At 40.0% G+C, this 25,312-nt stretch overlaps 1 protein-coding gene across 1 annotated transcript in view; it reads left to right on the top strand.

Annotated features, from left to right (window-relative positions):
* Nucleotides 1–25,312, top strand: part of LOC126278931 (dynein axonemal heavy chain 1-like) — an 825,957-nt gene that overhangs the window by 196,304 nt on the left and 604,341 nt on the right. Inside the window, 2 exon segments of the mRNA XM_049979209.1 lie at nucleotides 6,982–7,113; nucleotides 7,300–7,428. Coding sequence (XP_049835166.1) covers nucleotides 6,982–7,113; nucleotides 7,300–7,428 — 261 coding nt within the window.

Here is a 25,312-nt window from a genome sequence, read left to right as displayed (position 1 = left end):
CAGAACTCTTGTATTGTTCGACAGGAACTGTTGAACAATATGTAGGGTGGTTGTAAAAAATCGCTTGAAATCAACAGAAGAAATCACTTGTTAGTTCCAAAGGGCTACCAGCAATCCAGCTAGCACAGGGAAGGTGCATAGAGAGTTACAAAGAATGAGACACGACGGTTGAGTAACTGCTCATAAACCGTACATTTCCATTGTCAGTGCTAAGTGATGCTTGAGGTTGTATAAAGAATGGTGCCACTGGACAGTGGATGATTAGAAATTAGTTAATTTGGACTGATCAGTCACTCTCTACACTATGGCAATGCGGTGGACATGTTTGGGTTTGGTGAATGCCTGGAGAACATTACTTGCCATCACGTGTAGTGCGAACAGTGCAGTATGGATGGGGTGGTGGGATGGTATCGGTGTGTTTTTGTGGTTACAGTGTATTTGTTCTCTTATTGCCGTTACAAAGAGACTAAATGTGGAAGGATATGATTGCATTTTACAGGATTGCATACTGTGTAGAGCAGAGGAACTTTTCAATGACGACAATTGATTGTATTGACATGGATTTGCACCCTTTCATAAAGCAGCATCTATGAGAGAACAGGCAATAGTTTGTGGACAATAACATTCTGGAAATGGATGATTAGACCCTGAGACCAAAACTGAACCCAATAAGATACCTTTCAGATGAGTTAGAATGTCAACTTCACTTCATACCCCAGCATCCAACATCACTACCTTCTGTGATTTTTGCTACTGAAGAGGAATGTGCTGCCATTTTTCCACATTTGAAAGGGTAGCCAGCAGGGTTCAAGAGTAAAGGTGAAGGGTGCTCACGTCTGATATGTCCACTAATAGGTGTTCGGGTACTTTGATTAGATAGTGTATATGCTACAGACCATAGCCATTGAATTTTGCCATAGCAGTTAAATAGCTTTCAGAGATGACACAGCAAAAGCAGCAGCGGACCAAGTTGGTGAAAAGACAAGGCCCAGTGGAAATCTGTGACTAATATATGAGATATAGAATGTAACTGACGATAGAAAAAATATGCAAGTATTGGAAATTTAGAATGCAAAATGAAATAGAAAAATCTAACGAGTAAGACAGACAGCACTCTCAATATGAGCTAGCAGATATGGCTAGAGGACAAATGCCAAGGTTGTAGAAGCATGTGTGACTGGGGGAGATATAGATACTGTCTATGAGGAATTTAAAGAGCCTTTTAGAGAAACTGAACATTTGTTGTAGTTATTTAAGTTCTGTTTATGGCATTTTTAATAGGCTATATAATTTACTGCTATCATCAGGATATGCCAAAATAACTATCTAGTGCATCTTTTTGTAGCATTTCACAAATATTTGTGATGTAATTTTACAATAAATGGATAGAGTCAGCCCGAATAAATACTACTACTCATGTGTTTGATCTGACACCACTATCAACAGAACACATAAATTTATTTCTTGTTACAAATCAAACAGTTTTAAAACTGGAATTTTATATTCCCACACAATAGAACAACCACACAGTGGTCCAATTTTTATAATATATAATAACAGGGAAGCAAACCGTTATGATTAAAAATATTATGAAAAGGATAGATTTCTACTCACCATAAAGATGACGTATTGTGTTGCAGACAGGCACAACGAAAAAACTGTCTGCAACTCAACATCTCATCTTTATGGTGGGTAGTAATTTCTCCTTTTCATAATATTGTTGAGATTCTGGCCTGGCACTTTCCATTGTTTAAACATAATGTTTAACAAGCAATATGGGGCAAGTCAGCCAAGGATGACATGGCAAACAAAGGATCATCAACTTTACAGTGTCTGTATCATTGATTGCATTAGACATTGATCAAGTGCAAGCCACATATCAACAGTACTAATACAGTAAGGGCAGTATCACTCTGATGGTCTGGTTTTACATTTCCTGTATGCTAACATTATAATGTTGTTATTGTTGTGGTCTTCAGTCCTGAGCCCTGCTTTGATGCAGCTCTCCATGCTACTCTATCCTGTGCGAGCTTCTTCATCTCCCAGTACCTACTGCAACCAACATCCTTCTGAATCTGCTTAGTGTAGTCATCTCTTGGTCTCCCTCTACGGTTTTTACCCTCCACGCTGCCCTCCAATACTAAATTGGTGACACCTTGATGCCTCAGAACATGTCCTACCAACAGATCCCTTCTTCTAGTCAAGTTGTACCACAAACTCCTTTCCCAATCCTATCCAATACCTCATTAGTTATATGATCTACCCATCTAATCTTCAGCATTCTTCTGTAGCACCACATTTCGAAAGCTTCTATTCTCTTTTTGTCCAAACTATTTATCGTCCATGTTTCACTTCCATACATGGCTACACTCCATACAAATACTTACAGATATGGCTTCCTGACACTTAAATCTATACTCGATGTTAACAAATTTCTCTTCTTCAGAAACGCTTTCCTTGCCATTGCTAGTCTACACTTTATATCCTCTCTACTTCGACCATCATCAGTTATTTTGCTCCCCAAATAACGAAACTCCTTTACTACTTTAAGTGTCTCATTTCCTAATCTCATTCACTCACCATCACCCGACTTAATTCGACTACATTCCATTATCCTCGTTTTGCTTCTGTTGATGTTCATCTTATATCCTCCTTTCAACACACTGTCCATTCTGTTTAACTGCTCTTCCAAGTCCTTTGCTGTCTCTGACAGACTTACAATGTCACCGGCAAACCTCAAAGTATTTATTTCTTCTCCATGGATTTTAATACTCCTTCACTGCTTGCTCAATATAAAGATTGAATAACATCAGGGATAGGCTACAACCCTGTCTCACTCCCTTTCCAACCACTTCTTCCCTTTCATGCCCCTTGACTCTTCTAACTGCCATCTGGTTTCTGTACAAATTGTAAATAGCCTTTCGCTCCCTGTATTTTACCCCTGCCACCTTTAGAATTTGAAAGAGAGTATTCCAGTCAACGTCTCTAAGTCTACAAATGCTAGGAACATAGGTTTGCCTTTCCTCAATCTAGCTTCTAAGATAAGCCATAGGGTCAGGATTGCCTCGTGTTCCAACATTTCTACGGAATCCAAACTGATCTTCCACAAGGTCGGGTTCTACTAGTTTTTCCATTTGACCGTAAACAATTCGCGATAGTATTTTGCAGCTGTGGCTTATTAAACAGATTGTTCGGTAATTTTCACATCTTTCAACACCTACTTTCTTTGGGATTGGAATTAGTATATTCTTCTTGAACTCTGAGGGTATTTCGCCTGTCTCATACATCTTGCTCACCAGATGGTAGAGTTTAGTTAGGACTGGCTCTCCCAAGGCTGTCAGTAGTTTTAATGGAATGTTGTCACTCCGGGGGCATTGTTTGGACTCAGGTCTTTCAGTGCTCTGTCAAACTCTTCACGCGGTATCATATCTCCCATTTCATCTTCGTCTACATCATCTTCCATTTCCATAATATTGTCCCCAAGTACATCGCCCTTGTATAGACCCTCTATATACTCCTTCCACCTTTCAAATTCCCTTCTTTGCTTAACACTGGGTTTCCATCAAAGCTTTTGATATTCATGCAAGGGGTTCTCCTTTCTCCAAAGGTCTCTTTAATTTTCCTGTAGGCAGTACCTATCTTACCCCTAATGAGATAAGCCTCTACATCCATACATTTGTCCTCTAGCCATCCCTGCTTAACCCTTTTGCACTGCCTGTCAATCTCATTTTTGAGGCGTTTGTATTCCTTTTTGCTTGCTTCATTTACTGCATTTTTATATTTTCTCCTTTCATCAATTAAATTCAATATTTCTTCTGTTACCCAAGGATTTCTACTAGCCCTTGTCTTTTTACCTACTTGATCCTCTGCTGCCTTCACTACTTCATCCCTCAAAGCTACCCATTCTTCTTCTACTGCATTTCTTTCCTCCATTCCTGTCAATTTTTCCCTTATACTCTCCCTGCTACTCTGTACAACCTCTGGTTCTTTCAGTTTATCCAGGTCTCATCTCCTTAAATTCCCACCTTTTTGCAGTTTCTTCAGTTTTAATCTACAGTTCATAAGCAATAGATTGTGGTCAGAGTCCACATCTGCCGCTGGAAATGTCTTACAATTTAAAACCTGGTTCCTAAATCTCTGTCTTACCATTACATAATCTGCCTGAAACCTGTCAGTATCTCCAGGCTTCTTCCATGTATACAGTCTTCTTTTATGATTCTTAAACCATGTGTTAGCTATGATTAAGTTGTGCTCTGTGCAAAATTCTACCAAGCGGCTTCCTCTTTTATTTCGTACCCCCAATCCATATTCACCTACTAAGTTTCCTTCTCTCCCTTTTCCTACTACCGAATTCCAGTCACCCATGACTATTAAATTTTCGTCTCCCTTCACTATCTGAATAATTTCTTTTATTTCATCATACATTTCTTCAATTTCTTTGTCATCTGCGGAGCTAGTTGGCATATAAACTTGTCCTACTGTAGTAGGCGTGGGCTTCGTGTCTATCTTGGTCACAATAATGCGTTCACTATGCTGTTTGTAGTAGCTTACCTGTATTCCTATTTCCCTATTCATTACCCCTGCATTACTCCTCCATTACTCCTACTTGATTTTGTGTTTATGATATTGTATTCGCCTGACCAAAAATGTTGTTCCTCCTGCCACCGAACTTCACTAATTCCCACTATACCTAACTTTAACCTATCCATTTCCCTTTTTAAATTTTCTAACCTACCTGCCCGATTAAGGGATCTGACATTCCACATTCTGATCCGTAGAACGCCAGTTTTCTTCCTCCTGATAACAACGTCCTCTTGAGTAGTCTTCGCCCGGAGATCCAAATGGGCCTCTGTTTTACCCAAGTGGATGCCATTATCATTTAACCGTACAGTAAAGCTGCATGCCCTCGGGAAAAATTATTATAATATGCAGTATAAAATGTTTCCAACTATTCGTGATTAAAAGGCAAACCACTGCAATTTTCTCTAGCATTCTTCATATTAGGAACATTTGTTTGCCATGTCTATTACTATGCTGGGGTATTAGTTTCCTGCTGATGTAATGGTCATTGTTTGTGGTATGCTGTCCATAATAATGGATATCATTTGGCCAAATTGTACTAGACTAATTTAGATCCATTCCATCAGATGAACATGCTGCACTTGTAAAAATATATTGTTTGTAATAAGAATCAAATCAACATTTTCAGATGACATTGGGTGTCATATGAAATATGATGAGTGGCATTTCTTTGGTCTGGCTCCACTAGAAAAATCAAAATGCAAATATATGTGAAAACACCAGAGATAACATGTCTGATGACTCTCTGGAGAGATACCCAGTATTGCTTGAAGTTTCTAATCCCTTTAAGTTAAGACCCGCCCTTGCTAGATGTTTGTCATTTAAAAATTTGTTTGGCTCAGTGAATACTGATGCAAGCCTGTTGAGTTGTTCTCATATAGCAGATATTTATTTGCAAATGTGTTTATGTTGGTGCTTATTATTAGTTTGGATAGTGGATATACACATTATGCTAAACAAACTGAGGTCCTTGTTTTACTAATAAGGTACTATTCACTTTCACTTTGAACAGAATTTACCATAATATGATTAAAGGCACCTTTATAATTATCCTATTATCCTTGAATTCTGTTGCATTGCCTGATGTACCATGTTTCAAATTCAAAATACTTTTAATGTGTATGTTGAGTTGATTTTCTGTAATCATCATAAGCACACTAATCTCATTGCTAGGAGTCACAACATTTCTTAACGTAGAGTTGCTATTATTTTGTATCCGATTTGTAGCAAATCATTTCCAACATAATTACAACACCTGAAATTAAAGTAATTTTATGCTGCCCACCCACCGTTTAAAACTTTATGCTCAAACTACACATTATATGGGTATGAAAATTTATAACAAAGTGAAAGGAAGAGAATTGCTCAGCATAAATTTAGAAACACTGAAAAAATCCTTACATGAGAAACTAGTGCAGAAATGTTACTATTAAGTAGAAGACTTCATAAATGGCAACATGAAAATTTGGACAGGAGAGAGCAAGTACTTAGGACTGTTAATCTTAAAAGTTTGTTACTTTTGATGAAAAATTATTAACTGCTTAATTAAGTAATTATTCAGTACTGTATATTATATTACTGGTATTATAAGGAAAATTGTAAACCAGTTTTTGTGTTTTGACGAATCTTCTGTACTTTTAAGTCAATGTCTTGAAATTGTATGTTATGAGACAATAAACTTCTACTTCTACTTCAGTGTTTGGTACATCTTTATCAACCCTCCCTTTCCGTTCACTGTCTTCAGTTTTATTGATTTTCCAGTTTCCTAAGTACTTCAATTTTCATATCATCGTCACCGTCACCATCATCATAAATACTGCAAATAATTTGATTATCATAGCATGCACACGAGATTGGTTCTTGCAAATTCAGTACTGCAATTCACTTATTACCTTGGCCAGAAATTCCATTTTAAGTGTTTCCATGAATCTTTGCGGTAATTTAATTTCTTTTGAATTCAGTGCTCTTAGTAGGTCTGCACTTTCTGAGACACAAACAGTTACAGCATGACCAATAATTATCACTGATTGTGAATTTCATAAACTTTCAAACAGTTTTCATGTATCCAACAATTAAAAATTGGCTCAGCCCATGAGATTCTGGTGGTAACACATTTTTCACATTGAACTACCGATGTTTAAAAAAAGTATTAAAATATTAAACATTTTCCAGATGTTCTGCTAAAATTTTGCACTGTTTCTCTACATCATCTTTTTGGTGAATTTCATGTAGTTACTGCCTGAACCAGATAAAAAGTATTTCTTATAAAAATCTGGTAGCTACATTAATTACTGTTATCACACCTTACTATCATAGAAGTTTTCTCTCAATTTCTTGTGCCTGGAAATAGAACAATTTAGATACAGGTGTATAAATAATATATTACTTATTCATTTTCAGATTGGCTGCGGTGGTATGATATCTGGATGGACAACCCTCTTATTAACATAGATGGAGAGATGATTGACAAAATGGTTTCTGAAATATACAAGACTATGCAGAAATCTATCAAAGTGTTCGCTGATATACCTGGTAAATACCTCTTAATTCCAGTACATTATTGTGTGTCCTTTTTTATTTAGGTGTTTGGGTTAGGTGTAACTTGTTCAGTGATTATATTCATGTGGATCAGTAAATACTGAATTGATCCATTTTATTACTTTTGCAGATTATAAAGTAATAAGTCATGTTTCTGTTTCATCATGGTGATTTTTGTAGGTGTTCAAGCTATAGCTATGCAAGTAAGAGACCAAATGGAAGAGTTCAAGCCTCTAATCCCAATCCTCCAGGGTTTGAGAAATCCAGGAATGAAGCAGAGACATTGGAACCAGCTAATTGCTGAAACAGGTTATTATTGTGCATGTATTTTATGACTGGTATTTGTATTTTGTTTGCTGTGATTCTTTACATATACTGTAAGTTGGCATGTGTTTTGTGTATGATCCTCATGTGCTTCAAAATGCTTTGACATGTATTTCTTGGTGTGAACATCAAAGATACACAAGCAGTGGATCTGTACTGGCATGTGGCATTGGAAAGTATGAATTTTAAAATTCGCTTTATTGTACCTGTGTGCCAAAAAGAAAGCTTGCGACTGATATTGTGGTTAGCTTTCTACTTTTTCTGTAGTTTATCAGTTTCACATGCTTGAAATGGAATTTTTGTAAATAATTTATGATTGCAAACCGTTGTATTAATTGCAGACATTGTGTACTTTAATAATGTGTATAGTTATGGAATAGAAATGTTGAATAAAACACCTTTGAGAACTGTAGGATAAGAAATATCTCATTGGAGCGGGGTGCATCCAAATAACAATGTTTAAAGCTTGAAAGTTACGAATGAAAACTAGTCACTGGTTGAAACTTTGCAAGCATGCAAAAATGATGATTATATGGCATTATTGCCTAGGAGACTAGTGTTTGCTCTATTGATAGTACATTACTTGTGCATAGAGATTTGGGGTTCCAGTCGCTATCTGAAACACAGTCTCAGTGTGTCAGAAGTGACCTTGCATCATAAACATTTCAAAAATGTCATCTCTGAATGCTCTTATATTAAAAACTCGTACATTACACGTACTTTTTGTTCCAATAGCTCCATAGTGAGGTTATCCTCTAGGATGTGGAACAAGTCACAGAACGAAAATGCACAAAAGATATTTACAAAGAAAAATAGATATGCTAATGTACCTTCCACAGATCCTAAGTGAAATGGTCCTCGTGGACATATTTTCATTTAAAAGAAAAATAACATATTTGTCACAAAACATGTAAATGTTCAGTACACTGAGGTTGTTGTTGTTGTTGTTGTTGTTGTTGTTGTTGTTGTGATCTTCAGTCCTCAGACTGGTTTGATGGAGCTCTCCATGCTACTCTATCCTGTGCAAGCTGCTTCATCTCCCAGTACTTACTGCAACCTACATCCTTCTGAATCTGCGTGGTGTATTCATCTCTTGGTCTCCCTCTACGATTTTACCCTCCACGCTGCCCTCCAATGCTAAATTTGTGATCCCTTGATGCCTCAAAACATGTCCTCCCATCCAGTCCCTTCTTTTTGTCAAGTTGTGCCACAAACTCCTCTTCTCCCCAATTCTATTCAATACCTCCTCATTAGTTATGTGATCTACTCATCTAATCTTCAGCATTCTTCTGTAGCACCACATTTTGAAAGCTTCTATTCTCTTCTTGTCCAAACTAGTTATCATTCATGTTTCACTTCCATACATGGCTACACTCCATACAAATACTTTCAGAAACTACTTCCTGACATTTAAATCTATACTCGATGTTAACAAATTTCTCTTCTTCAGAAACGCTTTGCTTGCCATTGCCAGTCTACATTTTATATCCTCTCTACTTCGACCATCATCAGTTATTTTACTCCCTAAATAGCAAAACTCCTTTACTACTTTAAGTGTCTCATTTCCTAATCTAATTCCCTCAGCATCACCTGATTTAATTTGACTACATTCCATTATCCTAGTTTTGCTTTTGTTGATGTTCATCTTATATCTTCCTTTCAAGACACTGTCCATTCCATTCGACTGCTCTTCCAAGTCCTTTTCTGTCTCTGACAGAATTACAATGTCATCGGCGAACCTCAATGTAAATGTTCAGTACACTGAGGGACATGTGGTATTTATTAGGCTGTTGTAACCATGCATCATCAAGTAGAAAATTCATTTTATAACACTTATTTGCTATGCACACATTACTGCACTGTACACGTACAGTACTCAGATTGTATGTAATACTCATATTATTTCATATTATTAGTAACATATAGACATTAGTCAGTTCTACTAAGAATTTCGTCAGTGGAGTAGCAGGAGTTGACTGAAATTTTTTATGCCTGCTGGCAAGTTCCTGAAAATGTGTGTTACTGAATAACGGACACCTTTCTTGACCAAAGTAAGTGACTTTGTCTTTGTCAAGTTTATTCATATTTTTGGTATTAATTACATGAAAAGAGCTGTTGGTTTCAAAAGGCAATATATTTTTAATGATAAATGTCATTGAGGAATAAATATATTGGGGGAAAAACAGTTAATGTCCTTAGTTCCTTAAACAGTTCTCTGCAGGACATTCTTGAGTTCACATGATGGTTAATTCTTATTACATGCTTTTGGTGGGCTTGAGTGGTTACCCAAAAAAATAATCTTGTATGCCGTACTGGATTGAAAGTAAGCATAATATGATGCTTTTTGTCTGTGTCAGACAACATTCACATAGCTAATGGAGGTTTATTTAAGTGGTCTAGTCATTCTGCTGGAAACTCTACCCAGCTGAATTTATTATCAAGCCTTAATCTCATTTATTATCATGCTTTAATCTCAAGAATTTTACACTATCAACTTCCTTAATATGCTTGTCATCATATTGTAGGCATATACTGACAGGGAACTTCTTTCAAGTTCTGAATTGCATACATTGTGTGGTATATGAACAACGTCTAGATGATAGGTAAATTCATCATAAATTTTACACATATATCTGCTTTTACAGAAGTTATGGTGGCTGCTATTATGTTCTTCACTTCTGTGTCACAAGGTAAAGGGGGGATGAACACACTTTCCTTCACATATCCCCACAAGAAAAAATGACATGGGGTCATGTCTGGTGATATTGAAGGCTAAGAATGCAGGGCAGTGTATTGCTATCCTGTGCATCCTGTCCAGTGTTGAGGCAGAATGTCACTGAGAAACTGATGGACATCATTGTGTCAGTGTGGTGGAGAGGCATCCTTTTAGAAAATGAAGTCATTGGAGTCCTCCTGAAGTTGTAGAAAAAGCCAATTCTGCAGCTTTTGAAGGTAGCTCATTCTAGTCATTGTGTTTTCTTCAAAAAAGAAGGGGCCATACATTTTTTTCGTTAGCAGTGGCACAAAAAACACTCACTTTAGGTGGGTCTCTTGCATGCTCAGTAATGTCATGAGGATTCTGGAGTTCCATATGAGCATGTTATGTTGGTTTAAATGTTGCTTCGTCACTGAAAATTAACCATAGTAAAAATGGATCATCTTCCATGTCAACTAGTGGAGCATTGTTGAAGTCAACCTATTTCCTTTTATCACCAAGCCAAAGAGTTTGCAGTAATTTTAGGTTGTATGTATGGTTTATAGACCAAACGACACCTTAACACCTACCAGAAAGTCATATGAGGCATTGCCAGTTCTCTGCTTGCATGCTAAGAAGACTTAAGTGGACTTCACTCAGATGTTTGCAGAATTCCTTCCACCATGTCATCAGAAGTGTGAGGTTGACCAGGACTCTTACCTTCACACAGGCACCATGTCTCTTCAGATTGGTGATATCAGTGACGAATGCTTTTGAGTGCAGGCAGATCAGTGCTAAAACGTCACCAAAAAACATGCTGGACTGAAATCACTGACCCATTCTTTGCAAATTGTAACACACAAAACGCCTTCTGTTGTGTGGACACCATCTTACTTCTGACTAACTGCAAAATGAGAAGACATTGACTGAGGTTTAGAGGTGATTTTCTGAAACTCTAGGCCATGCCCATTCAAACATCACACATTTCCTTGCTAGTATGATCAATGTTTTGTAATTATTACTGTCTAAGTTAGGTCACCCTTTGTGAAACAACCTGTATTTTTTTTTCTTTTTTATATTAGAATTCTGATAAAATTGAAATTTGATGGAAATTTCATGGTTTTTCTTTACCTCTTCTTTTAAATCTTAATCTTAATGCCTCACAAAACCCAGAAGAGCACTTTTCCTAGTTCACATTAAATCATAACCACATGAATTTTTGAATTTTATGATGAAAACTATTACTTCTGGTGAAAAGAGGGTCACACTCATGTTAATGAAGTTATTTGTAATGAGTGGTCTGAGATACTCTATGACAGCATCTGCTTCACCTGACAACCCAATTTTTGCAGTAACATTTATGAAATGCTTGTTAAAATGTTTTGCTACATTGCACGCTTCTGTCACCAATGCATCTTTTGCTCTTAATGCAGTCTACATCCCTTCATCTCTGGTTCTGTTGGTCTCCTCCTTCACTGTATCCCATATTGTCTTCTTTTGCAGTGCAATTACCTTTTTTTGATATTATATTTGCCGTAACACCCATATAACTTTTATATTTTGCAAGTATGTCATGTAATGAGTTGTTGTTGTTGTTGTTGTTGTTGTGGTCTTCAGTCCGGAGACTGGTTTGATGCAGCTCTCCATGCTACTCTATCCTGTGCAAGCTTCTTCATCTCCCAGTACCTACTGCAACCTACATCCTTCTGAATCTGCATAGTGTAGTCATCTCTTGGTCTCCCTCTACGATTTTTACCCTCAACGCTGCCCTCCAATATTAAATTGGTGATCCCTTGATGCCTCAGAACATGTCCTACCAACCGATCCCTTCTTCTGGACAAGTTGTGCCACAAACTTCTCTTCTCCCCAATCCGATTCAATACTTCCTCATTAGTTATGTGATCTACCCATCTAATCCCCTTCAGCATTCTTCTGTAGCACCACATTTCGAAAGCTTCTATTCTCTTCTTGTCCAAACTATTTATCATCCATGTTTCGCTTCCATACATGGCTACACTCCATACAAATACTTTCAGAAATGACTTCCTGACCCTTAAATCTATACTTGATGTTAACAAATTTCTCTTCTTCAGAAACGCTTTCCTTGCCATTGCTAGTCTACATTTTATATCTTCTCTACTTCGCCCATCATCAGTTATTTTGCTCCCCAAATAGCAAAACTCATTTACTACTTTAAGTGTCTCATTTCCTAATCTTATTCTCTCAGCATCACCCGACTTAATTTCACTACGTTCCATTATCCTCGTTTTGCTTTTGTTGTTCATCTTATATCCTCCTTTCAAGACACTTTCCATTCCATTCAGCTGCTATTCCAAGTCTTTTGCTGTCCTTCACAGAGTTACAATGTCATCGGCAAACCTCAAAGTTTTTATTTCTCCATGGATTTTAATACCTACTCCAAATTTTGTTTTGTTTCCTTTACTGCTTGCTCGATATACAGATTGAATAACATTGGGGAGAGGCTACAACCCTGTCTTACTCCCTTCCCAGCCACTGCTTCCTTTTCATTTCCCTCGACTCTTTATAACTGCCATCTGGCTTCTGTACAAATTGTAAATAGCCTTTCGCTCCCAGTATGTTACCCCTGCCACCTTCAGAATTTGAAAGAGAGTATTCCAGTCAACATTGTCAAAATCTTTCTCTAAGTCTACATATGCTAGAAATGTAGGTTTGCCCTTCCTTAATCTAGCTTCTAAGATAAGTCGTAGGGTCAGTATTGCCTCACGTGTTCCAGTATACCTACGGAATCCAAACTGATCTTCCCCAAGGTCGGCTTCTACTAGTTTTTCCATTCATCTGTAAAGAATTCGTGTTAGTGTTTTGCAGCTGTGGCTTATTAAACAGATTGTTCGGTAATTTTCACATCTTTCAACACCTACTTTCTTTGGGATTGGAATTAGTATATTCTTCTTGAACTCTGAGGGTATTTCGCCTGTCGCTCACATTTTGCTCACCAGATGGTGGAGTTTCGTCAGGACTGGTTCTCCCAAGGCCGTCAGTAGTTCTAATGGAATTTGGCTACTCCCGGGGCCTTGTTTTGACTCAGATCTTTCAAAGCTCTGTCAAACTCTTCATGCGGTATCATATCTCCCATTTCATCTTCATCTACATCCTCGTCCATTTCCAGAATATTGTCCTCAAGTACATCGCCCTTGTATAGACCCTGTATATACTCCTTCCACCTTTCTGCTTTCCCTTCTTTGCTTAGAACTGGGTTTCCATCTTGATACTCATACAAGTGGTTCTCTTATCTCCAAAGGTCTCTTTAATTTTCCTGTAGGCCGTACCTATCTTACCCGTAGTGAGATAAGCCTCTACATCCTTACATTTGTCCTATAGCCATGCCTGCTTAGCCATTTTGCACTTCCTGTCGATCTCATTTTTGAGACGTCTGTGTTCATTTTTGCCTGCTTCATTTACTGCATTTTTATATTTTCTCTATTCATCAATCAAATTCATTATTTCTTCTGTTGCCCAAGGGTTTCTATAGCCCTCGTCTTTTTACCTATTTGATCCTCTGCTGCCTTCACTATTTCATCCCTCAGAGCTACCCATTCTTCTTCATCTGTATTTCTTTCCCCCATTCTGTCAATTGTTCCGCTATGCTCTCCTTGAAACTCTGTACAACCTCTGGTTCTTTCAGTTTATCCAGGTCTCATCTCCTTAAATTCTCACCTTTTTGCAGTTTCTTCAGTTTTAATCTACAGTTCATAACCAATAGTTTGTGGTCAGAGTCCACATCTGCCCCTGGAAATATCTTACAATTTAAAACCTGGTTCCTAAATCTCTGTCTTACTATTATATAATCTATCTGAAACCTGTCAGTATCTCAACGCTTCTTCCTCGTATACAGCCTTTATACAGCCTTCTTTTATAATTCTTGATTAAGTTGTGCTCTGTGCAAAATTCTGCCAGGCGGCTTCCTCTTTCATTTCGTACCCCCAATCCATATTCACCTACTACGTTTCTGTCTCTCCCTTTTCCTACTACCGAATTCCAGTCACCCATGACTATTAAATTTTTGTCGCCCTTCACTATCTGAATAATTTCTTTTATTTCATCATACATTTCTTCAATTTCTTCATCATCTGCATAGCTAGTTGGCATATAAACTTGTACTACTGTAGTAGGTGTGGGCTTCGTATCTATCTTGGCCACAATAATGCCTTCACTATGCTGTTTGTAGTAGCTTACCCGCATTCCTATTTTCCTATTCATTATTAAACCTACTCCTGCATTACCCCTATTTGATTTTGTGTTTATAACCCTGTAGTCACCTCACCAGAAGTCTTGTTCCTCCTGCCACCGAACTTCACTAACTCCCATAATATCTAACTTTACCCTATCCATTTCCCTTTTTAAATTTTCTAACCTACCTGCCCGATTAAGGGATCTGACATTCCACGCTCCGAACCATAGAACACCAGTTTTCTTTCTTCGGATAACGACATCCTCTTGAGTATTCCCCGCCCGGAGATCCGAATGGGGGACTATTTTACCTCCGGAATATTTTACCCAAGAGGACACCATCATCATTTAATCATACAGTAAAGCTGCATGCCCTCAGGAAAAATTACAGCCGTAGTTTTCCCTTGCTTTCAGCCGTTCGCAGCACCAGCACAGCAAGGTCGTTTTGGTTATTGTTACAAGGCCAGATGAGTCAATCATCCAGACTGTTGCCCTTGCAACTACTGAAAAGGCTGCTATCCCTCTTCAGGAACCACACATTTGTCTGGCCTCTCAACAGATACCCCTCTGTTGTGGTTGCACCTACGGTACGGCTATCTGTATCGCTGAGGCACGCAAGCCTCCCGACCAACAGCAAGGTCCATGGTTCATGGGGGGAGGTGTAATGAGTTATAACATCAAAATCAGAGAAGTTTGTGTTGTGACTCACCGATCTTTCAAAGTACCACCATGCAGTTACGTGCGTCCTCTACATGTGGCACTCTCTGCCAACCATACAGCAGCAGCGCCACCTTAATTGCCAGCCAGCCAGCGGCTGCTAGACTTGTACTCAGTTATGATTTGACTGTTAAAGTGTACACACGTTTTACTCTGTTTACTTGATCTGTGGCTCTCATGTATTGCGTCTTCCTTGAAATATATTTGTTCAACTTGAAGTTATTACAATTGTCAACGAGGATGGGATTTTTCTTTTCCATCGTTGACCCACATGTTTCCATGGCTACTTGAGAGCAACTATTGCAAGGTCTCATAGAACAGCAAACGCATCTCACAAATGCGATTCGTGATTTCGTCGCGGCATCAAATGCAGGGCGTCTCTCGTCGTCGTCTCTACCTACTTTTCCTCTTTAAGACGAGACGGCGGAAGACTGATCTGATTACGAAAAATGTCTTCGACAGCACTTCTTGGCATTTCATGTCGTGGATGAGCAAATATATAAGTCTCTGTCCCTTTCATGGATTTCACCTCAAATGTATCGGTTGTTGTCGCAGTAGGGAACTTTTGAAAGATCCTGCGTCTTTGTCCTTTGCTGAAATCTGCTCACTTCTTTCCGTCTATTTTCAAAAGCAAGCGCATGTGGTAGCCTGTCGTGTTGCCTTTTATCGTTGTCAAAAACAACTGAATCAATCCTATCGCACTTGGGGTGCTAAACTTCACGGTCTCAGTAGAAAGTGTCAATTTGTTACTGAAGTTCACAAAAAATCAGATGGTATGTTGCCAGACTCATACAGTGTACATAACAATGTGAATAGTCATTTTGTTGCCACTTCCCATAATCCTTTTAGAAATTCTGATGGAATGTTATCTATCCCTTCTGCCTTATGTCATTTTAAGACCTCCAAAACTCTTTTAAATTCTGATTCTAATATTAGATTCCCTATCTCTTCTAAATTGACTACTGTTTCTTCTTTTATCAGATCAGACAAATCTTCCTGTCATAGATGCCTTCAACATACTCTTTCCAGCAGTCCGCTCCTCTGCATTTAACAGTGGAATTCCCATTGCACTTTTAATGCTACCACCCTTAATGTCACTGAAGGTTGTTTTGAATTTCGTGTTTGCTGAGTCAGTCATTCTGACAATCATTTCTTTTTCGATTTCTTCAAAATTTACATGGACCCATTTCTTCTTAGTTTCCCTGCACTTCCTATTTATTTCATTTCTCAGTGACTTGTGTTTCTGTATTCCTGAGTTTCCCTGAGCATTTTTGTACTTCCTTATTTCATTGATCAGCTGAAGTATTTCTCCTGTTACCAAAGGTTTTTTCACAATTACCTTCTTTGTACCTATGTTTCTCTTTCCAACTTCTGTGACTGCCCTTTTTGGAGACGTCCATTCCTCTTCAACTGTACTGCCTACTGAGCTATTTCTTATTGCTGTATCTATTGCCTTAGAGAACTTGAAGCGTATCTCACCATTCCTTAGTACATCTGTATCCCACTTCTTTGCTTACTGATTCTTCCTGACTAATCTTTTCAGCTTTAGCCTACTCTTTATCATGACTACAGTATGAGCAGAGCCTGTATCTGCTCGTGGATATGCCTTATAATCCAGTATCTGATTTCAGAATATACTTCTAGATGTAATCTAAATGAAATCTTTCCGTATCACTTAGCCTTTTACAAGTATACCTACTCCTCTTGTGATTCTTGAACAGAGTATTCTTTATTACTAGCTGAATTTTATTACCAAACTCAATTAGTCTTTCTCCTCTCTCATTCCTTGTCTCAAGCCTGTACTCTCCTATAACCTTTTCTTCTACTCCTTCCTCTACTACTTACAACTGCATTCCAGTCCCCCATGACTACTAGATTTTCATGTACCTTTGCATACTGTATAACCCTTTCAATAGGCTCATATGCTGTCTCTATCTCTTCATCTTCAGCTTGCAACGACAGCATGTAGACCTGAACTATCATTGTCAGTGTTAGTTTTCTGTATGTTCTGATATGAACAACCCTGTTGGTGAACTGTTCACAGTAACATACTCCTGCCCCACCTTTCTATTCATAACGAATCCTACTCCTGTTATACCATTTTCTGCTGCTATTGATACTACCATATACTCACCTGACCAGAAATCCTTGTCTTCTTTCCATTTCACTTCACTGACCACTACTATATCTAGATTGACTTTGTGCATTTACTTTTTCAGATTTTCTAGCTTCCCTACCACATTCAGCCTTCTGACATTCCATGCCCTGACTTGTAGAACGTTACCCTTTTGTTGTTTATTTTCTTTTTCTCATGGTCACCTCCCCCTTGGCAGTCTCCTCCCAGAGATCCAGTTGGGGGCTATTCAAGAATCTTTTGCCAATGGAGAGGTCATCATGACACTTTTTCAATTACAGACCACATGTCATGTGGATATGCATTATGTGTCTTTAATGCAGTGGTTTCCATGGCCTTTGGCATCCTCATGCTGTTGATCATTGATGATTCTTCCAGCTTTATGGGCAGTTTCCCATCCCAAAGACAAGAGAGTGTTCTGAACCTCTGTTGCTCCTCCGCCCTCTTTGACAAGGCCATTGACTGAATGAAGGTGACTCCTTATGCTGGAAGTCTTTGGCCATCAATACTGATTCTTAATCAAAATTTAAGCAGTGGTGGGTTTCGAACCCGGAACCAAGAACATTTTGATTACTTATCAAAGGTGCTAACCCCCCCCCCCCCCCCTCCTTCTCCTACTGTTTTTTGTTTTGTTCATTTTCCTTCTTCACATTTGTTCAGGTTGGACACCCCATGACATCTGTTGAAGTTCATCATTGATCCAATAACTCAGTTTTTTTTACTACAGAAGGCAGGTAACCCACTTACCAAACATGTTGAGCTAGTGTGGTGGCTATTTTTTTGTTTTTCACTTTGGCTGCTCCGTAGACCACGGGCATTTCCCAAGAAATACAATGGCAGTGACAGAGCACCAGAATTACACAGGCATGTGAAAACATTAACAGAAGAATTAACAGTCCAGGTTGAGTCTGATAATAAGGAAAATTCAGTATAGCAAAACTGTGGTAGAGTCCTAGTCAGCAATTAGAAACTTCACTGAGCACAGCTGAGGCAAGAGAGGGTAAGGCCATGCTGGCAGCATGCAGTTAGGAACGTCCAGCAATGGCAATGCTGTCAGTGAGCAAAGCAGGTGTCCTCATTTCATTTTCTTGCTAGAAGCATTGAATATGAATTCTTTGGCTGTGGTGGTGGCATAAATGGGTGTAGCACCCCATCTCTCTCGCCCCCCTCTGGGAAGCTGGCACTGCAGGTGGCAGTAGAAGAATGCTCTAACAACCCCACTGTGTCAGTCCAGTAAACACAAAGATAATTAATTTAATACAAAATAAGTTTCTGACAGTTCTGTGAGCATCAGCAGACATATAAATGTATAGTATTGCACTTTGAGAACCAGAGTTGTAAGTAGGCAGTGCCTATGTCGTTTCTTGCAATAAAAAATAAGTAAAAAATGTACTTATCCTGGATTCTTGATGTTAGTGGCTCAGCTCGTAGTCTTGCTAACAAAAATGTGGGTTATACTTCTTCTGAGGTCCTGGTCTTGACATGGTCTGTTAACAATGATTCTTCATAATGAATTCCTGAAATCAACTCAGTCAGTTATGAGATTTTGTTGACTTACATAAAAGTGTAACTGGATAAAATTGCAGACTTTTGAAATAAACATTTTTAACATCATTTCCCCACACCCCACCCTAATCAATTGCAAAACAACTCTTGAATGTAAAAAATTTGCTCATTGTCAAATTTCAACTAACATATATTACATAGTTAAACATGGAGGCATGACCCAGACTTACTACCAACATCCAAACTCTTCCTGTACCTCACACGGACTTATCTAAGACACATTATTCACAGTCAACAAAGATGATACATTCTGACAGTACAAAGAATTTGTTAGATAACATTGTAACAAGTTTGTGATAACCTTTATATAGAAATACACTCCTGGTAATTGAAATAAGAACACCGTGAATTCATTGTCCCAGGAAGGGGAAACTTTATTGACACATTCCTGGGGTCAGATACATCACATGATCACACTGACAGAACCACAGGCACATAGACACAGGCAACAGAGCATGCACAATGTCGGCACTAGTACAGTGTATATCCACCTTTCGCAGCAATGCAGGCTGCTATTCTCCCATGGAGACGATCGTAGAGATGCTGGATGTAGTCCTGTGGAACGGCTTGCCACGCCATTTCCACCCGGCGCCTCAGTTGGACCAGCGTTCGTGCTGGACGTGCAGACCGCGTGAGACGATGCTTCATCCAGTCCCAAACATGCTCAATGGGGGACAGATCCGGAGATCTTGCTGGCCAGGGTAGTTGACTTACACCTTCTAGAGCACGTTGGGTGGCACGGGATACATGCGGACGTGCATTGTCCTGTTGGAACAGCAAGTTCCCTTGCCGGTCTAGGAATGGTAGAACGATGGGTTCGATGGCGGTTTGGATGTACCGTGCGTGCACTATTCAGTGTCCCCTCGACGATCACCAGAGGTGTACGGCCAGTGTAGGAGATCGCTCCGCACACCATGATGCCGGGTGTTGGCCCTGTGTGCCTCGGTCGTATGCAGTCCTGATTGTGGCGCTCACCTGCACGGCGCCAAACATGCATACGGCCATCATTGGCACCAAGGCAGAAGCGACTCTCATCGCTGAAGACGACACGTCTCCATTCGTCCCTCCATTCACGCCTGTCGCGACACCACTGGAGGCGGGCTGCACGATGTTGGGGCGTGAACGGAAGACGGCCTAACGGTGTGCGGGACCGTAGCCCAGCTTCATGGAGACCGTTGCGAATGGTCCTCGCCGATACCCCAGGAGCAACAGCGTCCCTAATTTGCTGGGATGTGGCGGTGCGGAATTTGCTGGGATGTGGCGGTGCGGTCCCCTACGGCACTGCATAGGATCCTACGGTCTTGGCGTGCATCCGTGCGTCGCTGCGGTCCGGTCCCAGGTCGACGGGCACGTGCACCTTCCGCCGACCACTGGCGACAACATCGATGTACTGTGGAGACCTCACGCCCCAAGTGTTGAGCAATTCGGCGGTACGTCCACCCGGCCTCCCGCATGCCCACTATACACCCTCGCTCAAAGTCCGTCAACTGCATATACGGTTCACGTCCACGCTGTCGCGGCATGCTACCAGTGTTAAAGACTGCGATGGAGCTTCGTATGCCACGGCAAACTGGCTGACACTGACGGCGGCGGTGCACAAATGCTGTGCAGCTAGCGCCATTCGACGGCCAACACCGCGGTTCCTGGTGTGTCCGCTGTGCCGTGCGTGTGATCATTGCTTGTACAGCCCTCTCGCAGTATCCGGAGCAAGTATGGTGGGTCTGGCACACCGTTGTCAATGTGTTCTTTTTTCCATTTCCAGGAGTGTATGTCTGCTTGTGTCTGTATATGTATGGATGGATATATGTGTGTGTGTGTGTGTGTGTGTGTGTGTGTGTGTGTGTGTGTGGGCGAGCGCGCGCGCGAGTAAATACCTATCCTTTTTTCCCCCTAAGGTAAGTCTTTCCGCTCCCGGGATTGGAATGACTCCTTACCCTCTCCCTTAAAACCCACATCCTTTCATCTTTCCTTTTCCTTCCCTCTTTCCTGACGAAGCAGCTGCCGGTTGCGAAAGCTCGAAATTCTGTGTGTGTGTTTTATTCATTGTGCCTATCTACTGGCGCTTTCCCGCTTGGTAAGTCTTGGAATCTTTGTTTTTAATATATTTTTCCCATGTGGAAGTTTCTTTCTATTTTATTTACATCACCTTTATATAGAAATGTTATTTGGAACACAAATATTTTGTTGATAATTAGTAATTTTGTTATTTGGAACACAAAACATTCTGTAGAGAATAAGTAATTTTGTAATCTTAAATATAATTTCTATAACAGATTTTTAATTACTTGTGTACTGGCAAAAGCATGATTATCTGCTAGTTAATAGCAAAAATGCAAAACTGATTTCATAGGATAATTAATCTTTGCAGAGATAAAGCGAAAATTACAGAAAATGGATTATCCCCCATCCCCCTCCACACAGTCACACACACATGAGAAAGGGCAGAAAATATGAAAAGATAAATGAAATTAAATATCAAGTAAAGATGACCAAACTGCATAATAATCCCAAAAGTTCCCTTTTGAAACATAATGTATGCAAATTTCAAAGAAACATTAGAATAAGCATGGTATTCAACATTTCATTTGACACCATTTGAATCATGAAAGAAGGTTGTATACATGGAAGAACCCTGGAGATACTAAAAGGTATCAGATAGATTATATAATGGTAAGACAGAGATTTAGGAACCAGGTTTTAAATTGTAAGGCATTTCCAGGGGCAGATGTGGACTCTGACCACAATCTATTGGTTTTGACCTGTAGATTAAAACAGAAGAAACTGCAAAAAGGTGGGAATTTAAGGAGATGGGACCTGGATAAACTGAAAGAACAAGAGGTTGTACAGAGTTTCAGGGAGAGCATAAGGGAACAATTGACAGTAATGGGGGAAAGAAATACAGTAGAAGAAGAATGGGTAGCTTTGAGGGATGAAGTAGTGAAGGCAGCGGAGGATCAAGTAGGTAAAAAGACGAGGGCTAGTAGAAATTCTTGGGTAACAGAAGAAACATTAAATTTAATTGATGAAAGGAGAAAATATAAAAATGCAGTAAATGAAGCAGGCAAAAAGGAATACAAACGCCTCAAAAATGAGATTGACAGGAAGTGCAAAATGGCTAAGCAGGGATGTCTAGAGGACAAATGTAAGGATGTAGAGGCTTATCTCACTAGGGGTAAGATAGATGCTGCCTACAGGAAAATTAAAGAGACCTTTGGAGAAAAGAGAACCACTTGTATGAATATTAAGAGCTCACATGGAAACCCAGTTCTAAGCAAAGAAGGGAAGCAGAAAGGTGGAAGGAGTATATAGAGGGTCTATACAAGGGCGATGTACTTGAGGACAATATTATGGAAATGGAGGAGGATGTGGATGAGGATGAGATGGGAGATGCGATACTGCGTGAAGAGTTTGACAGAGCATTGAAAGACCTGAGTCGAAACAAGGCCCCTGGAGTAGACAATATTCTATTGGAACAACTGACGGCCTTGGGAGAGCCAGTCATGACAAAACTCTACCATATGGTGAGCAAGATGTATGAAACAGGTGAAATACCCTCAGACTTCAAGAAGAACATAATAATTCCGATCCCAAAGAAAGCAGGTGTTGACAGATGTGAAAATTACTGAACAATCAGTCTAATAAGCCACAGCTGCAAAATACTAACACAAATTCTTTACAGATGAATGGAAAAACTAGTAGAACCCGACCTCGGGGAAGATCAGTTTGGATTCCGTAGGTATACTGGAACACGTGAGGCAATACTGACCTTATGACTTATCTTAGAAGAAAGATTAAGGAAGGGCAAACCTACATTTCTAGCATTTGTAGACTTACAGAAAGCTTTTGACAATGTTGACTGGAATACTCTCTTTCAAATTCTAAAGGTGGCAGGGGTAAAATACAGGGAGCAAAAGGCTATTTATAATTTGTACAGAAACGAGATGGCAGTTATAAGAGTCGAGGGACATGAAAGGGAAGCAGTTATTGGGAAGGGAGTAAGACAGGGTTGTAGCCTGTCTCCGATGTTATTCAATCTGTATATTGAGCAAGCAGTAAAGGAAACAAAAGAAACATTCGGAATAGGTATTAAAATCCAGGGAGAAGAAATAAAAACTTTGAGGCTCGCCAATGACATTGTAATTCTGTCAGAGACAGCAAAGGACTTGGAAGAGCAGTTGAATGGAATGGACAGTGTCTTGAAAGGAGGGTATAAGATGAACATCAACAAAAACAAAACGAGGATAATGGGATGTAGTCAAATTAAGTCGGGTGATGCTGAGGGAATTATATTAGGAAATGAGACACTTAAAGTAGTAAATTAGTTTTGCTATTTGGGGAGCAAAATAACTAATGATGGTTGAAGTAGAGAGGATATAAAATGTAGACTGGCAATGGCAAGGAAAGCGTTTCTGAAGAAGAGAAATTTGTTAACGTTGAGTATAGATTTAAGTGTCAGGAAGTCATTTCCGAAAGTATTTGTATGGAGTTGTGCCATGTATGGAAGTGAAACATGGACGATAAATAGTTTGGACAAAAAGAGAATAGAAGCTTTCGAAATGTGGTGCTACAGAAGAATGATGAAGAATAGATGGGTAGATCACATAACTAATGAGGAGGTATTGAATAGGATTGGGGAGAAGAGAAGTTTGTGGCACAACTTGACCAGAAGAAGGGATCGGTTGATAGGACATGTTCTGAGGCATCAAGGGATCACCAATTTAGTATTGGAGGGTAGCGTGGAGGGTAAAAATCGTAGAGGGAGACCAAAAGATGAATACACTAAGCAGAATCAGAACGATGTAGGTTGCAGTAGGTACTGGGAGATGAAGAGGCTTGCACAGGATAGAGTGGCTTGGAGAGCTGCATCAAACCAGTCTCAGGACTGAAGACCACAACAACAACAACAACAACCATTGTATTGTTATCTGCTACTGTGTAGGCATTACAAATGTACAGATTTGTCTCCGGGAGAGGGCCACCTAGCTGAGACTGCTGTGGGAAATGGGCTAGCATGGGAGAGGAAGGCACAAGCTTGGCCCAGGTGACCTAGCACCAGCAGCTGAAGTGTGGAGGCTGCTGCCAGGTGACAGGGTTTGTCCCACTGGCTTGATGGCATCCAAAGAGGAGTTGCCAGTATGTGGTTGGATGTCAGCTGTCTCCACCCTGGTGGGGCACATGGCCGGAAGTGAGCTGGATGATGGTGAACTGGCTGCAGAAACAACCTTGCACATGACGGTGGTGTGGAAACTATGCTTTCAGCAGAGAGGGACACCTGAGGCAATGTCTGGAGAGGGGACACTGGTTGTTCCTGTGGGAGAGAAATGTGCAGGCAGCTGCTATCAAACACTAGCTAAGGACTCGGCGAGGCCAACAGCACATCAAGCAGTAGCATCCCCATGGCACCCAGCACATGGAGTAAAGCAACTCCTGCAGACATACTCCACTCCAGCATCTACAGTCATGGTGGGTCAGTCCCTCACTGATGGTGCAGGTGGTTCTGGTGACAGGCTTCTGCCATTCAATGGTGTCTTCTTGTAGGTGCTGAGAATTAAGAGGCAACACATTTGTCCAGCAAGCACTATATTGACTTCCCATTTGACTACTGATGAAACAATGTATATAACATAAGGTGAGTGATACTATTGTTGGTGCAGAAATCATGAAATAATGCTGAAGTGTACTGTGGGCCATTATTGAAGAAGATTGTCTGAGGTAACCCTTCAGTCATGAAAACTTAGGAGAGAGCCTACATAGTAGCTTGTGTCATGGCAGAGAGCATGCACATGATGTAGATAATTTGACCATGTGGCAACCACCTCCAAAACCATAGAATTATATAACGGACCTGCTAAGTTGATTCCCATGGCTGGTTGGGTATGGGCAATGGAGAGAAAGTTTGTAGTGGTGCTGACTGCTGCCCAGCACAGTATTAGCATTCACAGACAGTCTCCCCAATTGATGAACCAGTGCCAGGCCAGTAGACAAAATCCTGTGCAAGGGCCTTCATGCAGGTTATGGTCTCGGAGAGGAAGGAAGCAAGTCCACAGGATTGGAGGGATGATGGCATGAGGATCATCCATATAGGTGCTAAGGACGAGTGTGCCAGCCAATTTCAGAGTAAGAAAGAGGCAGATTACTATGAATGCAGTCTCTTGGGCCAACCATGTCACACAAAATGGACCTCCCTGCCAGAGCCCATTATTATGCCGAGTGGCCTGTGCTAAGCAATGGACCTCGACTCGAAGTCTATCTACTCTGTGCTCCAAGTTAATGTCAGTCTGAAAACAGATGACTTAGGTGCTATTGACAGCCGGGTTGGACCCCATCTGCTGGCACAACAGTGTTTCTGCATTAGAATGCTGTAACAGATCTGTAATGAATCTCATAGTGATACTCAAAAACAAATCTCAATACTAAAGTAGTTGTGCATTCCTGTCAGGAAGCTGCAAATTGGGACAGAAAAGCACCACAAGTGGTTTATGGTCTGGGATGATATTAAATTTGTTGCCATAGAGGAAAACATAAAACTGTGGAACAGAATACACAAT

Source organism: Schistocerca gregaria, chromosome 6, assembly GCF_023897955.1.
Source record: "Schistocerca gregaria isolate iqSchGreg1 chromosome 6, iqSchGreg1.2, whole genome shotgun sequence".
Taxonomy (NCBI): domain Eukaryota; kingdom Metazoa; phylum Arthropoda; class Insecta; order Orthoptera; family Acrididae; genus Schistocerca; species Schistocerca gregaria.
This window is presented reverse-complemented; position numbering and strand designations above follow the sequence as displayed.